Source organism: Mesoplodon bidens (assembly GCF_964165515.1).
Source record: "Mesoplodon bidens genome assembly, chromosome: 9".
NCBI classification, from domain to species: Eukaryota; Metazoa; Chordata; class Mammalia; order Artiodactyla; family Ziphiidae; genus Mesoplodon; species Mesoplodon bidens.
Window position 1 is genome coordinate 39694657 of NC_138166.1, and position 14149 is coordinate 39708805.

At 38.0% G+C, this 14149-nt stretch overlaps 1 protein-coding gene across 8 annotated transcripts in view; it reads left to right on the top strand.

Annotated features, from left to right (window-relative positions):
- DGKB (diacylglycerol kinase beta) overlaps window positions 1-13502 on the top strand; it is a gene marked incomplete at its 3' end in the record, with an annotated part of 912102 nt that extends 898600 nt beyond the window's left edge. For all 8 annotated transcript variants that reach the window (XM_081244282.1, XM_081244283.1, XM_081244280.1 and 5 more), the window contains one exon: window positions 13395-13502. In XM_081244282.1, the coding sequence (XP_081100408.1) occupies window positions 13395-13502 (108 nt within the window). The remainder of the gene's footprint in view (window positions 1-13394) is intronic.
- Window positions 13503-14149: the final 647 nt, after the last annotated feature.

The window sequence follows — 14149 nt, forward strand, 5'->3', positions numbered from 1 at the left end:
TGATGCTGAGCATCCTTTCATGTGTTTCTTGGCAATCTGTATATCTTCTTTGGAGAAATGTCTATTTAGGTCTTCTGCCCATTTTTGGATTGGGTTGTCTGTTTTTTTGATATTGAGCTGCATGAGCTGCTTTATACTTTGGAGATTATCCTTTGTCCATTGCTTCGTTTGCAAATGTTTTCTCCCATTCTGAGTGTTGTCTTCCTTTGCTGTTCAAAAGCTTTTAAGTTTTATTAGGTCCTATTCGTTTATTTTTGTTTTTATTTCCATTTCTCTAAGAGATGGGTCAAAAAGGATCTTGCTATGATTTATGTCATAGAGTTTTCTACCTATGTTTTCCACTAAGAGTTTTATAGTGTCTGGCCTTAGATTTAGGTCTTTAATCCATTTTGAGTTTATGTTTGTGTATGGTGTTAGGAAGTGTTCTAATTTCATTCTTTTACATGTAGCTGTCCAGTTTTCCCAGCACCACTTACTGAAGAGGCTGTCTTTTCTCCATTGTATACTGTTGCCTCCTTTATCAAAAATAAGGTGACCATATGTGCTTGGGTTTATCTCTGGACTTTCTATCCTGTTCCATTGATCTATATTTCTGTTTTTGTGCCAGTACCATACTGTCTTGATTATTGTAGCTTTGTAGTATAGTCTGAAGTCATGGAGACTGATTCCTCCAGCTCCGTTTTTTTTTTCTCCAGATTGCTGTCGCTATTTGGGGTCTTTTGTGTTTCCATACAAACTGTGAAAATTTTTGTCCTAGTTCTGTGAAGAATGCCATTGGTAGTTTGACAGGGATTGCATTGAATCCGTAGATTGCTTTAGGTAGTATTGTCATTTTCAAAATATTGATTCTTCCAAATCCAAGAACATGGTATATCTCTCCATCTATTTGTAGCATCTTTAATTTCTTTCATCAGTGTCTTATAGTTTTCTGCATACAGGTCTTCTGTTTCCTTTGGTAGGTTTATTCCTACGTATTTTATTCTTTTCATTGCATTGGTAAATGGGAGTGTTTCCTTAATTTCTCTTTCAGATTTTTCATAATTAGTGTATAGGAATGCAAGAAATTTCTGTACATTAATTTTGTATCCTGCTACTCAGCCACATTCATTGATTAGTTCTAGTAGTTTCCTGGTAACATCTTTAGGATTCTCTATGTATAGTATCATGTCATCTGCAAACAGTGACAGTTTTACTTCTTCTTTTCCGATTGGGATTCCTTTTATTTCTTTTTCTTCTCTGATTGCTGTGCCTAAAACTTCCAAAACGATGTTGAATAATAGCAGTGAGAGTGGGAAACCTTGTCTTGTTCCTGATCTTAGTGGAAATGGTTTCAGTTTTTCACCATAGAGAACGATGTTGGCTGTGGGTTTGTCATATATGGCCTTTATTATGTGAAGGTAGGTTCCCTCTAAGCCTACTTTCTGGAGAGTTTTTATCATAAGTGGGTGTTGAATTTTGTCAAAAGCTTTTTCTGCATCTATTGAGATTGTTATATGATTTTTTTTTTTTTTTGCGGTATGCGGGCCTCTCACTGTTGTGGCCTCTCCCGTTGCGGAACACAGGCTCCGGACGCACAGGCTCAGCGGCCACAGCTCATGGGCCCAGCCGCTCCACGGCATGTGGGATCTTCCCAGACCAGGGCACGAAACCGTGTCCCCTGCATCGGCAGGCGGACTCTCAACCACTGCGCCACCAGGGAAGCCCTGTTATATGGTTTTTATCCTTCAGTTTGTTAATATGGTGTATCACATTGATTGATTTGCATATATTGAATAATTCTTGCATTCCTGGGATAAACCCCACTTGATCATGGTGTATGATCCTTTTAATGTGCTGTTGGATTCTGTTTCCTAGTATTCTGTTGAGGATTTTTGCATCTATGTTCATCAGTGATATTGGCCTGTAGTTTTCTTTTTTTGTGATATCTTCGTCTGGTTTTGGTATCAGGGTGACGGTGGCCTGAAGAATAAGTTTAAGAGTGGTTTTCCCTCTGCTTTATTTTGTAAGAGTTTGAGAAGGATAGGTGCTAGCTCTTCTCTAAATGTTTGATAGGATTCACCTGTGCAGCCATCTTGTCCTGGGCTTTTGTTTGTTGGAAGATTTTTAAGCACAGTTTCAATTTCAGTGCTTGTGATTGGTCTGTTTATATTTTCTACTTCTTCCTGGTACAGGAAGAACTAGGAAGGTTGTGCTTTTCTAAGAATTTATCCATTTCTTCCAGGTTGTCCATTTTATTGGCATATAGTTGCTTGTAGTAATCTCTCATGATCCTCTGTATTTCTGCAGTGTCAGTTACTTATTGGTTTTCATTTCTAATTATGTTAACTTGAGTCTTCTCCCTTTTTTTCTTGGTGAGTCTGGCTACTGGTTTTTCAGTTTTGTTTATCTTCTCAAGGAACCAGCTTTTAGTTTTATTGATCTTTGCTATCGTTTCCTTCATTTCTTTTTCATTTATTTCTGATCTAATCTTTATAATTCTTTTCTTCTGCTAACTTTGGGGGTTTTTTTGTTCTTTTTGCTCTAACTGTTTTAGGTGTAAGGTTAGGTTGTTTATTTGAGAGTTTTCTTGTTTCTTGAGGTAGGATTATATTGCTATAAACTTCCCTCTTAGAAGTGCTTTTGCTGCATTCCATAGGTTTGGGTCATCGTGTTTTCATTGTCATTTGTTTCTAGGTATTTTTTGAATTCCTCTTTGATTTCTTCAGTGATATCTTGGTTATTTAGTAGCGTATTGTTTGACCTCCATGTGTTTGTATTTTTTACAGATTTTTTTCCTATAATTGATATCTAGTCTCATAGCGTTGTGGTCAGAAAAGATACTTGATATGATTTCAGTTTTATTAAATATACCAAGGCTTGATTTGTGACCGAAGATATGGTCTATCCTGGAGAATGTTCAATGAGCACTTGAGAAGAATGTGTATTCTGTTGTTTTTGGATGGAATGTTCTATAAATATCTATTAGATCTATCTGGTCTATTGTGTCATTTAAAGCTTGTTTTTCCTTATTTATTTTCATATTGGAGGATCTGTCCATTGGTGAAAGTGGGGTGTTAAGGTCCCCTATTATGATTGTGTTACTGTCAATTTCCCCTATTATGGCTGTTAGCATTTGCCTTATATATTGAGGTTCTCCTATGTTGGGTGCATAAATATTTACAATTCTTCTCTTTTTTTCTTGGATTGATCCCTTGATCACTATGTAGTGTCCTTCTTTGTCTCTTGTAATAATCTTTATTTTAAAGTCTGTTTTATCTGATATGAGAATTGCTACTCTAGCTTTCTTTTGATTTCCATTTGCATGGTCTCTGTTTTTCCATCCCCTCATGTTCAATCTGTGTGTGTCTCTAGGTCTGAAGTGTGTCTCTTGTAGACAGCATATAGACAGGTCTTGTTTTTGTATCTATTCAACCAGTCTATGTCCTTTGGTTGGAGCATTTAATCCATTTACATTTAAGGTAATTATGATGTTTATGTTCCTATTACCATTTTCTTTACTGTTTGGGATTGTTATAGTAGGTCTTTTCCTTCTCTTGTGTTTCCTTCCTAGAGAAGTTCCTTTAGTGTTTATTGTGATGTTGGTTTGGTGGTGCTGAATTCTCTTAACTTTTGCTTGTCTGTAAAGGTTTTAATTTCTCCATTGAATCTGAGTGAGATCCTTGCTGGATAGAGTAATGTTTGTTGTAGGTTTTTCCATTTTATTACTTTAAATATGTTCTGCCACTCCCTTCTGGCTTGCAGAGTTTCTGCTGAAAGGTCAGCTGTTAACCTTATGGGGATTCCCTTCTATGTTATTTGCTGCTTCTCCTTTGGTGCTTTTAATATTTTTTCTGTGTATTTAATTTTTGATAGTTTGATTCATATGTGTCTTGGTGTGTTTCCCCTTGGATTTATCCTGTATGGGACTCTGCACTTCCTGGTCTTGATTGACTGTTTACTTTCCCATGTTAGGGAAATTTTCAACTTAAAGCTCTTCAAATATTTTCTCAGACCCTTTCTTTTTCTCTCCTTCTTCTGGGACCCCTATTATTCAAATGTTGGTGCGTTTAATTTTGTCCCAGAAGTCTCTGAGACTGTCCTCAATTCTTTTCATTCTTTTTTCTTTATTCTGCTCTGAGGTAGTTATTTCCAGTATTTTACCTTCCAGGTCACTTATCCATTCTTCTGCCTCAGTTATTCTGCTATTGCTTCCTTCTAGAGAATACTTAATTTCATTTATTGTGTTCTTCATCATTGTTTGTTTGCTCTTTAGTTCTTCTAGGTCCTTGTTAAATGTTTCTTGTATTTTCTCCATTTTATTTCCAAGATTATGGATCATCTTTACTATCATTACTCTGAGTTCTTTTTCAGGTAGACTGCCTATTTCCTCTTCATTTGTTTGATCTGGTGGGTTTTTACCTTGCTCCTTCATCTGCTGCATATTTCTCTGTCTACTCATTTTGTTTAACTTACTGTGTTTGGGGTCTCCTTTTCTCAGGCTGCATGTTCGTAGTTCCTGTTGTTTTTGGTGTCTGCCCCTTGTGGCTGAGGTTGGTTCAGTGGCTTGTGTAGGCTTCCTGGTGGAGGGGACTGGTGCCTGTGCTCTGGTGGGTGGGGCTGGATCTTATCTTTCTGGTGGGCAGGACCATGTCAGGTGGTGTGTTAGGGGTTTCTGTGAAGTTATTATGATTTTAGGCAGCCTCTTTGCTAATGGGTGTGGTTGTGTTCCTGTCTTGCTAGTTGTTTGGTATGGGGTGTCCAGCACTGGAGTTTTCTGGCTGTTGGGTGGAGCTGGGTATTAGCGCTGAGACAGAGCTCTCTGGGAGAGCTCTCACAGATTGATATTACATGGGGATGGGAATTCTCTGGTGGTCCAGTGTCCTGAACTTGGCTCTCCCACATCAGAGGCTCTGGCCTGACAGCAAGCCGGAGCACCAAGACCCTGTCAGCCACACGGCTCAGCAGAAAAGGGAGAGCAAAAGAAAGAAAAAAATAAATTAACTTTAAAAAGGGAAAAAAAATTTTAATAGAAAATAATAATAATTTTTAAAAAGAGAGCCACAAAACCAATAAAGAAATCCAGCAATGATAACAAGCGCTAAACACTAAACTAAGATAAACATAAAAATCAGAAACAAGTCAGTCGCAAACAGCAAACCCCAAGTCTACAGTTGCTCCCACAGTCCGCCACCACAATTTTGAGATGATTCGTTGTCTGTTCAGGTATTCCACAGATGCAGGGTACATCAGGTTGATTGTAGGGGTTTAATCCACTGCTCCTGAGGCTGCTGGGAGAGATTTCCCTTTCTCTTCTTTGTTCGCACAGCTCCTGGGGTTCAACTTTGGTTTTGGCCCCACCTCTGCATGTATGTCACCCTTAGGCATCTGTTCCCCACCCAGACAGGAGGGGGTTAAAGCAGCGGCTGATTAGGGGGCTCTTGGTCATTCAGACCAGTGGGAGGGAAGGGCACGGTAGTCATAATTGGAATGCAAGGCCAGCCTGTGGTGGCAGAGGCCGGTGTGACGTTGCAACAGCCTCAGGCGTGCCCTGTGTTCTCCCAGGGATGTTGTCCCTGGATCATGGGACCCAGGCAGTGGCAGGCTGTAGAAGCTCCCAAGGTGGGAGATGGTGTGGATAGTGACCTGTGCTTGCACACAGGCTTCTTGGTGGCTGCAGTAGCAGCGTTAGCGTTTCATGCCCGTCTCTGGGGTCCGAGCTGATAGCTGCAGCTCGTGTCTGTCTGTGAAGCTTGTTTAGGCAGTGCTCTGAATCCCCTCTCCTCGTGCACCCCTGAACAATGGTCTCTTGCCTCTTAGGCAATTCCAGACATTTTCCTGGATTCCCTCCCAGCTAGCTGTGGTGCACTAGCCCCCTTTAGTCTGTGTTCACGCAGCCAACCCCAGTCCTCTTCCTAGGATCTGACCTCCGAAGCCTGAGCCTCAGCTCTGAGCCCCCACCCGCCCTGGTGGGTGAGCAGACAAGCATCTCAGGCTGGTGAGTGCTGGTCAGCACCGATCCTCTGTGTGGAAATATCTCAGCTTTGCCCTCTGCACCCCTGTTGCTGTGTTGTCCTCCATGGCTCCACAGCTTCCCCCGTGCCCACCCCCAGTCTCCACCGGTGAAGGGGCTTCCTAGTGTGTGGAAATTTTTCCTCCTTCACGGCTCCCTCCCAGAGGGTTCAGGTCCCATCCCTATTCTTTTGTCTCTGTTTTTTCTTTTTTCTTTTGCCCTACCCAGGTACGTGGGTATTTTCTTGCCTTTTGGGAAGTCTGAGGTCTTCTGCCAGCATTTAGTAGGTGTTCTGTAGGAGTTGTTCTACATGTAGATGTATTTTTGATGTATTTGTGGGGAGGAAGGTGATCTCCACGTCTTACTCCTCTGCCATCTTGAAGGTCCCCTCATTGTTAATTTTTTTAACATTCGTATCAAAGTAATATGTGCACATTAAAAAAACCAGAATGTATAGCGTTCCAAGAAAAACGGCTAGCTTCTCTCCCATCATTTCTGTGTTACCAGGTCCACTCTGATTCTTTGGCTGTCTCTTCTGATTGTTTACTGTATGTCTGTAAACAATCTGCTTTGCTGTAATTTTTTTGACTTAATAGTTTTAGGTATATTCTACTTAATTTATGCTATAGAAAGTGGTTTTTCATACTCTTACATTACTCCATTTAACTCTTACTAATAGTTAATATGTACTGAGTAATTTTTATGTGCCAGGTAACATTCTAAGCATTTTGTGCACATTGATTCATTTAGTCCTTACAAGAAACCAATGAAATGGACACTATATTAAAGTCTCTATAGTATTTTTTTAATGGAACTTTATTTTATTTATTTATTTTTGGCTGCATTGGGTCTTTGCTGCTGCATGTGGGCTTTAGTTGTGGTGAGCAGGGGCTACTCTTCGTTGTGGTGCACGAACTTCTCATTTCAGTGGCTTCTCTTGTTGCAGAGCATAGGCTGTAGGCACGTGGGCTTCAGTAGTTGTGGCACGTGGGCTCAGTATTTGTGGCTCATGGGCTCTAGAGCACAGGCTCAGAAGTTGTGGTGCACAGGCTTAGTTGCACCATGGAATGTGGGATCTTCCCGGGCCAGGGCTTGAACCCCTGTCCCCTGCATTGGCAGGCGGATTCTTAACCACTGTGCCAGCAGGGAAACCCAAAGTCTCTACAGTACTGATGAGGGAAATGAATTACAGTCATCTGCCCAAAGTCTCCAGATAGGAAGTGGTGGACCCTGGCAGTCTGATTTTTAACCAGTATGCTGTTCTGCTTCTGAAGAAAAATTTTATTTAAATCAATATAAAACATGTAATGATTGAGATTATGAAAATGTTGTCAACTGTAGAACCAAGTACTGTCACACAATTACATTTTCTTTCCTATAAAGCTTTTATAATCTCTTTTTTCTTTGTAAAGTCATCATTATAATAATTCTCATTTTTTTAAAACTACATGGTATCAATTAATCTATTATCCCCACTCCCTTCTTTATATGGCAGAAGCCCTTCCCTGCAGGTTTCTTGCTAGGTTTCTTGCAGATCTCTCATCCTGGGTCTTAGTTGGATACTCTTTTTGTTGTTATTCTTGTTTTTAATAAACTTAATTTTTACAGCACTTTTAGGTTCGCCATAAAATTGAGACGAAGGTACAGAGTTTCCCATATACCTCCCACCACCCGACACACATAGCCTCCCCACTAGCAGAATTCCCCACTGAAATGGTATCTTTGATATAATCAATGAACCTACATTGACACATCATAATCATCCAAAGTCCATAGTTTGCACTAGGGTTCACTCTTGGTGTTGTTCATTCTATGGGCTTGGACAAATGTATAATGTCTTGTATCCATCATTATAACATCCTAAAGAATATTTTCACTGCCCTAAAAATCCTCTGTGCTTCATCTATTCATCACTCTCCCCCATAAACCCTGGCAACCACTTATCTTTTTACTGTCCCCGTAGTTTTCCCTTCTCTAGAATGTCATATAATTGGAATCATACAGGATGTAGCCTTCTCACATTGACGTCTTTCAGTTAATAATATGCGTTTAAGTTTACTCCATGTCTTTTCATGGCTTGATAGGTCATTTCTTTTTAGCACTGAATAATATTCCTTTGTCTGGATATACCACAGTTTATATATCCGTTCACCTACTGAAGGGCCTCTTGGTTGCTTCCAAGTTTTGGCAGTTATGAAAAAAGCTGCTGCAGACATCTGTGTACAGGTTTTTGTACAGACATATGTTTTCAACTTTTTTGGTTAAATCCCAAGAGTGCAAACACTGGATTATATGATAAGAGTATATTTAGTTTTGTAAGAAACCTCCATACTGTCTTCCAAAGTGGCTGTGCCATTTTGCATTCCCAGCACCTATGTATGGGAGTTCCTGTTGCTCCACATCCTCACCAGCATTTGGTGTTGTCAATGTGACCCTCTGTTTTTTTAATCTTTCTTGGCTCACGCATCTGTTCTGCTGGAGAACACACTCAAAAATGTTTCAAAGGACATGTAAATGGTAAATTCTCTAGATCCTTTTATGAATGAAAGTATCTTCATTGTACCCTTGCATTTAATCAATCCATTGACTAAGTATAGAATTCTAAGATAAAATTAACTTTTCTTCTGGGGTTTGAAGGTTTTTCTCCATTTTCTTCTACCACTCATGTTTTTGAGAAGCTTAATGCCATGCTGATTTTTATTTTTCTGTAAGTGACCTGTTTTTCCTCTCAGAGGGCATTTAGAATCTTCTTTATCTCACTGTGCTTTGAAATTTCAAAATAATATGTTATTTGAGCTGGGCAGGACAGGGGTCAAAGTTTGAGGGAAGGTTCTCCAAAGCACTAATTGACACAAAAGTGCAGAGGTGGGAATTAACAGGGAGTGCTTGGGAGATTTGAGAGTCAGCTTTCAAAACCCAGCTCTTGCACTTACCAACTTGAGTGGTGTAGTGCAAGTTACAGAACCTAAGTTTCTGTCCTGTATTGTAAAGTAAGGGTGTTGGCACCTACCTCCCAGGGTTGTTGAGAGGGTAAAATTAGATAATATAGAAAAAAAAATTATGAAAAAATATTCTTTTGATATTAGGTATGAGAATTCCTTAAAGATAGAATAGATCCACCTTTATTCCGATCTTATCAGGATGCTTTGATAAGCACTTGCTTCGGTAGATGTGTCATTCAGGGACTGGGTGTTAAGTAGGGTGTTTCTATCACATGAGGAAGAAAAATAACTACTCTTCACAATGGAGAGTATTAGGAATAGTTGATGCTGAGAGACAGGGAGCTAGGAAAGAAAATAGCAATGAGCTGGGCCAAATACTGCTTGGAGAATGAGTTCAGGAAGACCTTCTAGTCTTCCTCAATTTTAGTTAGACTAAAAGTCTTCAGAGAGAACACAAAAGTCTAGTGGGACTAGACACTGTTCACCGTGTACTGTAAGATATAAGCCTCTCTTCTTTCCCTTTTAGGACATCATTTTTCAATTCTATGTTCTTCGATAATATTACTTCTATGGGAGTAGACTTTTGTCAAGAGCAATTCAAAGAGCTGGATGAAACAGGTAGCCTGTGACTAATGTGTGTAAAGCACTTAGCATAATACTCAGCACACAGTAAAAGCCAAATCTTGTTATTTTTATTCTTGTTATTATTGGTCATATTACAGTTATGAGGTGGAGCTGTCTCTCACACCATGCAACCCTGACAATGTCATAGAAACAAGAAAACTGTGCCTTATAATCCTTCATCTGGTTTCTATGTGTGAATTTTTATTTCATATTGAATAATTATAAAACTGAAACTGAAATCAATTTTTTTCTGTTTATATTTTTAGATGTGTCCAATTTGAAGTAGGAAGATAGAAGTAGAAAGAGTCATGAGACTTTTGCTGCTGTTGTTTTCCAAAGGAATAGATGATAAATAGAAATGAAGAGTTCTTAATAGAACATCATTCTAATTCTGACAATATCTATCTTGCATTTTTAGCAATGCTCTTTTTTTTTTTTTTTTTTTTGCTGTACGCGGGCCTCTCACTGCTGTGGCCTCTCCCGTTGCGGAGCACAGGCTCCGGACACACAGGCTCCACGGCCATGGCTCACGGGCCCAGCCGCTGCGTGGCATGTGGGATCTTCCGGGATAGGGGCACGAACCCGTGTCCCCTGCATCGGCAGGCGGACTCTCAACCACTGCGCCACCAGGGAAGCCCTAGCAATGCTCTTTGACCTTCGTACAGCCATTCCAGCTCCTAGGAGCCCCATCACCATTGCTTATGAGTGCCCACAATTACCTCTCAATTATAATCTCAGGTTCTATTCCAAACTAAACAGTCTTGCAAACTGCCTTGCCCATAGCTGGTGCTCCATAAATATTTGATGTATTGAGAAACAACTAAGAAGTAACTACCTGACTCTTAAAAAAATGGAAACACTCAAAGAGAACCTAATGTTTGGTTCATGTTTTCAGATTGCTGAGGCTTAATATAATAAAATCTTTGGGGGATAAAATCTGCTCCTTACTCCATATTGTTTTTCTTGTAGATAACAGGTTCTCAAAAAAAGTAGTAATAAAAATATAAGGATGTGGAGTTGAAACAGGCATCTGAGTCATTATCCCATGCCTGGTGAGGCGCCCTTAACCAGGTTCCCCCAACACAGGCCATCTGAACCTAAATTACACTTAAGTCTCTACAGCTTTCTGAAACCTCACCTGGACTTTCTGTGACTACAGTACCAACAGTTCACCTGGACTGGAATTTTTCTCATCCTTAATGGAGTAGTTTTTGCTCTGCTCAAATATACAAAGACCTATAATTATCTGATGACATAATATATGCTAAGAGCCTGGATACATACTAGACATCTCATGAGTGCGAGTTTCCTCCATGTAATCTCCCCTAAGAGGAAAACAGCCAATTGTTTCTCATTTTTATGAATAACAGAAAGATGTAGATTGCATTTTGTATGGAAATAATGTTAAGTTAAAGAGTTGTGTACCTTGACCATGGGAGTGCTTAAACAACCAAGAAGATAGATTACAGATAATTTTAAAAATAGGACCATTATCCTGCTTTGAAACTATAACCTAGAATTCAAATTAGTCAGTAGTATGGATTAAGGGTCCCACTGTGTCAAGAGCACTGAATGAGATACTGTGCTATTTTTCAAAGGAATAACAGCATGTGGTTTCTTTTAAAAGGGATTGTTAATAAAAAGATAGCTATGATCAAACAAAATCCAAATAACTTTAAAAATACAAAGGGCAAACAAAATCTCATACACAATAAGTTGCGGTATTTTGGCTATGCTTTGTCATAAATTGATGCTAATCTTTTGTGACTGGAATGATATATTTCTTCCAACATCTTAACAACAATAATTTGTTAATAATGATCTTGTTTTCCAAAAGGCTCTAATATTATCATACTCTCTAAAGGATTTAGCCCAGCAACTGTGAATCAGAAATCTTTATTTTTTTACCTTAGCTACTTATGTTCTGTTTGAATCTAAGGTTATGACATAAGTAATATATGTTCACTGCCTCATCAGGTACTCATTTTAAACTAACATTTTTGTATAAAAAGTTTCATTTTTATTTTCAGCATTAAAAAAAAATAGTGCCTTTCTGCTTAGCCTTGTATTTCAGCATCTATAACACTATTGAACGTGCTTGTTAAATTTCTCTTTCTTACTTGACTATAGTTTACTGGGGGTAGAGATTGTGCTTTGTCTGTTTATTAGAGGTTCATGGTACAGTGTCTGAGGCATAGTAGGGGCTTGATACATTTTGTGAAATGAATAAATGAGTGAATGATGGTGTATTAGGTTTTATACTCTAGAGGAGTATAAAATCAATGGCATAAGGTAGGGCGTAATCTAAAAGTGAATTATTAGGAGAGAAAATCTGGTAGAGATCTTTTTCAATCTACATAGATAGGTGCATTCTAGCATCTTAACTATCTGGCTATTGATTCCCCAATTCATAAGATAAGAAAAATAAAATAAAATGAAATCAGATATCCAGAGAGTTTGAGGCTGGTTTAGCCTGGTGGCCTTTTACAGGTGCAATTTATTTTTACAGTACAAAGAACACTGAATCTTCCCAGAATAACCTGATTCCAACAGAGTTAAATAAAGAGTTGTTCATTTATCCTGATTTTTAACATAGTTCTGTCTTTCTAGACTGTGAAGTAAATCTCCATTTCCCAACAGCCCCAGTGCCGATTTTAATGATCCTGTCCACGTGACATCCACTTTTTTTTTTGTTTCATTGCTATTAGTCAATGACAAGTGAAGGATATTCATTTTAACTTGAAAATGTCAGCTATGCACTTTAAGAGATATATTTTTGCAGCTTTTAATGAGGTAGTGTTTCTTTTTGAAAGAAATACTCATCTCTGATGCGGGTGCTGTGCTGGTGACAACTGATATTTAATAAGCGATGGTTCTTATATTAGTCGCAGTTCTCTAAAGAAAATGTCTCAGATTGCTTTTGAAAAACTCTTAGCGTCACTAGCCCAAAGGCAAGATGTGACCTTTTTATTACATAATGAGAATCATTTATTATCTTACAATGTATCTTAAAGTCACAGACAAAATGCCACTTTGATAATTGCTTTCAATTAGCTTTGAGCATAGCATATATTCATAAAATGTCTTCTCTAATTTAGGCTTGAATTAGAGAAAATTGCAGACATAATCTACTTTAAGGTTGTCTCATTTAAGGTGATTCGTAGTTTTATTTCAAAGAAATCAAAAAGAGTAGCTTTAGAACAGCCTCTCAGAATGTTTTAAGCAGGCTTTTCAATATTTGATTCTATTCTATTACCAATTAATTAACAAATTAGAAAGCTAGTTCATCATTTCTGACCTTTTATGCACGTTAACTTTTGACTTTCATCCATAATGATTGTTTTGAAATTAAGCCTTGCAGTTCATATTGAAAGAGAGAAACAATCTGATTAGCAGAGTAAATAAGGCTTGCCTTGATATCAGGTACATCTTGATGTTGGGCTATAACTGGGATTCTGAATACTATAATGGTGCAGCCTTTCCTATCTTAAGTAAATAATACATAACTAATGGTCAATAAATTATACTAGATAATCATGTGGCATGAACAAGGAATTTGGGGGTGTTATTACAAGTGAGGTTAGAAGTAATATGATATTTAAAATGTAATTTCAATTAAATTTAATTTCTTGGTATCATCCTGAGCATTGGAATATAGTTTAAATACATACCTTATCTTCCTTAAAAATATTTTTGAAATAATAGAAACTCTGAAAATACATTTTACACTTGTGTTGTTTCAGTAATTCAGGGGATATTATTAACCTTAAGAGAGATTCTCAGAAATTGGTGTTGTATCTGGAGATTACTCTACCCTCTTTCTCTTTTTTTTTCCTTAGATAAAAATTATGCACAAGAACCAAGCCCCGATGCTGATGGGCCCTCCTCCAAAAACCGGGTTGTTCTGCTCCCTCATCAAAAGAACAAGAAACCTAAGCAAGGAATAATCCTGTATCTTTTCATTCTTAGAGATTTAATTAGCATAATTGGGCCATGGAACACTTATGCTGGAAATCGTTGAACAATTTCAAGTCTCCTGCTCATGCAAAATCATGGAATTGGTTTAACAGTTTTTGTTACTGAGCTAATGTAAAATCCAGCTATTAGAAAATTTAATGTCTCAGTTTTTAGAAGCATCTTTGCATGAAGAAAGCAGAAGTTTACATGAAGTGATACTGCCTATTTTTGTTGCATGCATTCCCATAAATTTTTTTGTCTCCTACCCATTCCTTCTTCAATTTCTATTTACTAACCTGAAAAAAAATCTGTGCAACAAAAAAAGGAAATATCACGGGAAATGTGATTCCAGTTATTAATAAGCACTACTTAATAATGCTACAATAATCATAATTGCAGATTGCTATATTTTTCCCTTTAGAATCAAACAGTATATCAATGATCTTTGAGTTGAGGAGAAGCTTTTAATTGAAAGGTTTTGTTAAATAGTTGTCTACTTGCTGTATCTAAGTAGTTTTTCTTCGACATCTTGATGCTTCTGAGTGGAATTTAAGATATCAGGTATAAAGTATTCTTGTGCTAAAAAGTAGGAAGTGGTTTTTAGTTTGTTTAGTTTTGTTTTTAATTCCAGACATAA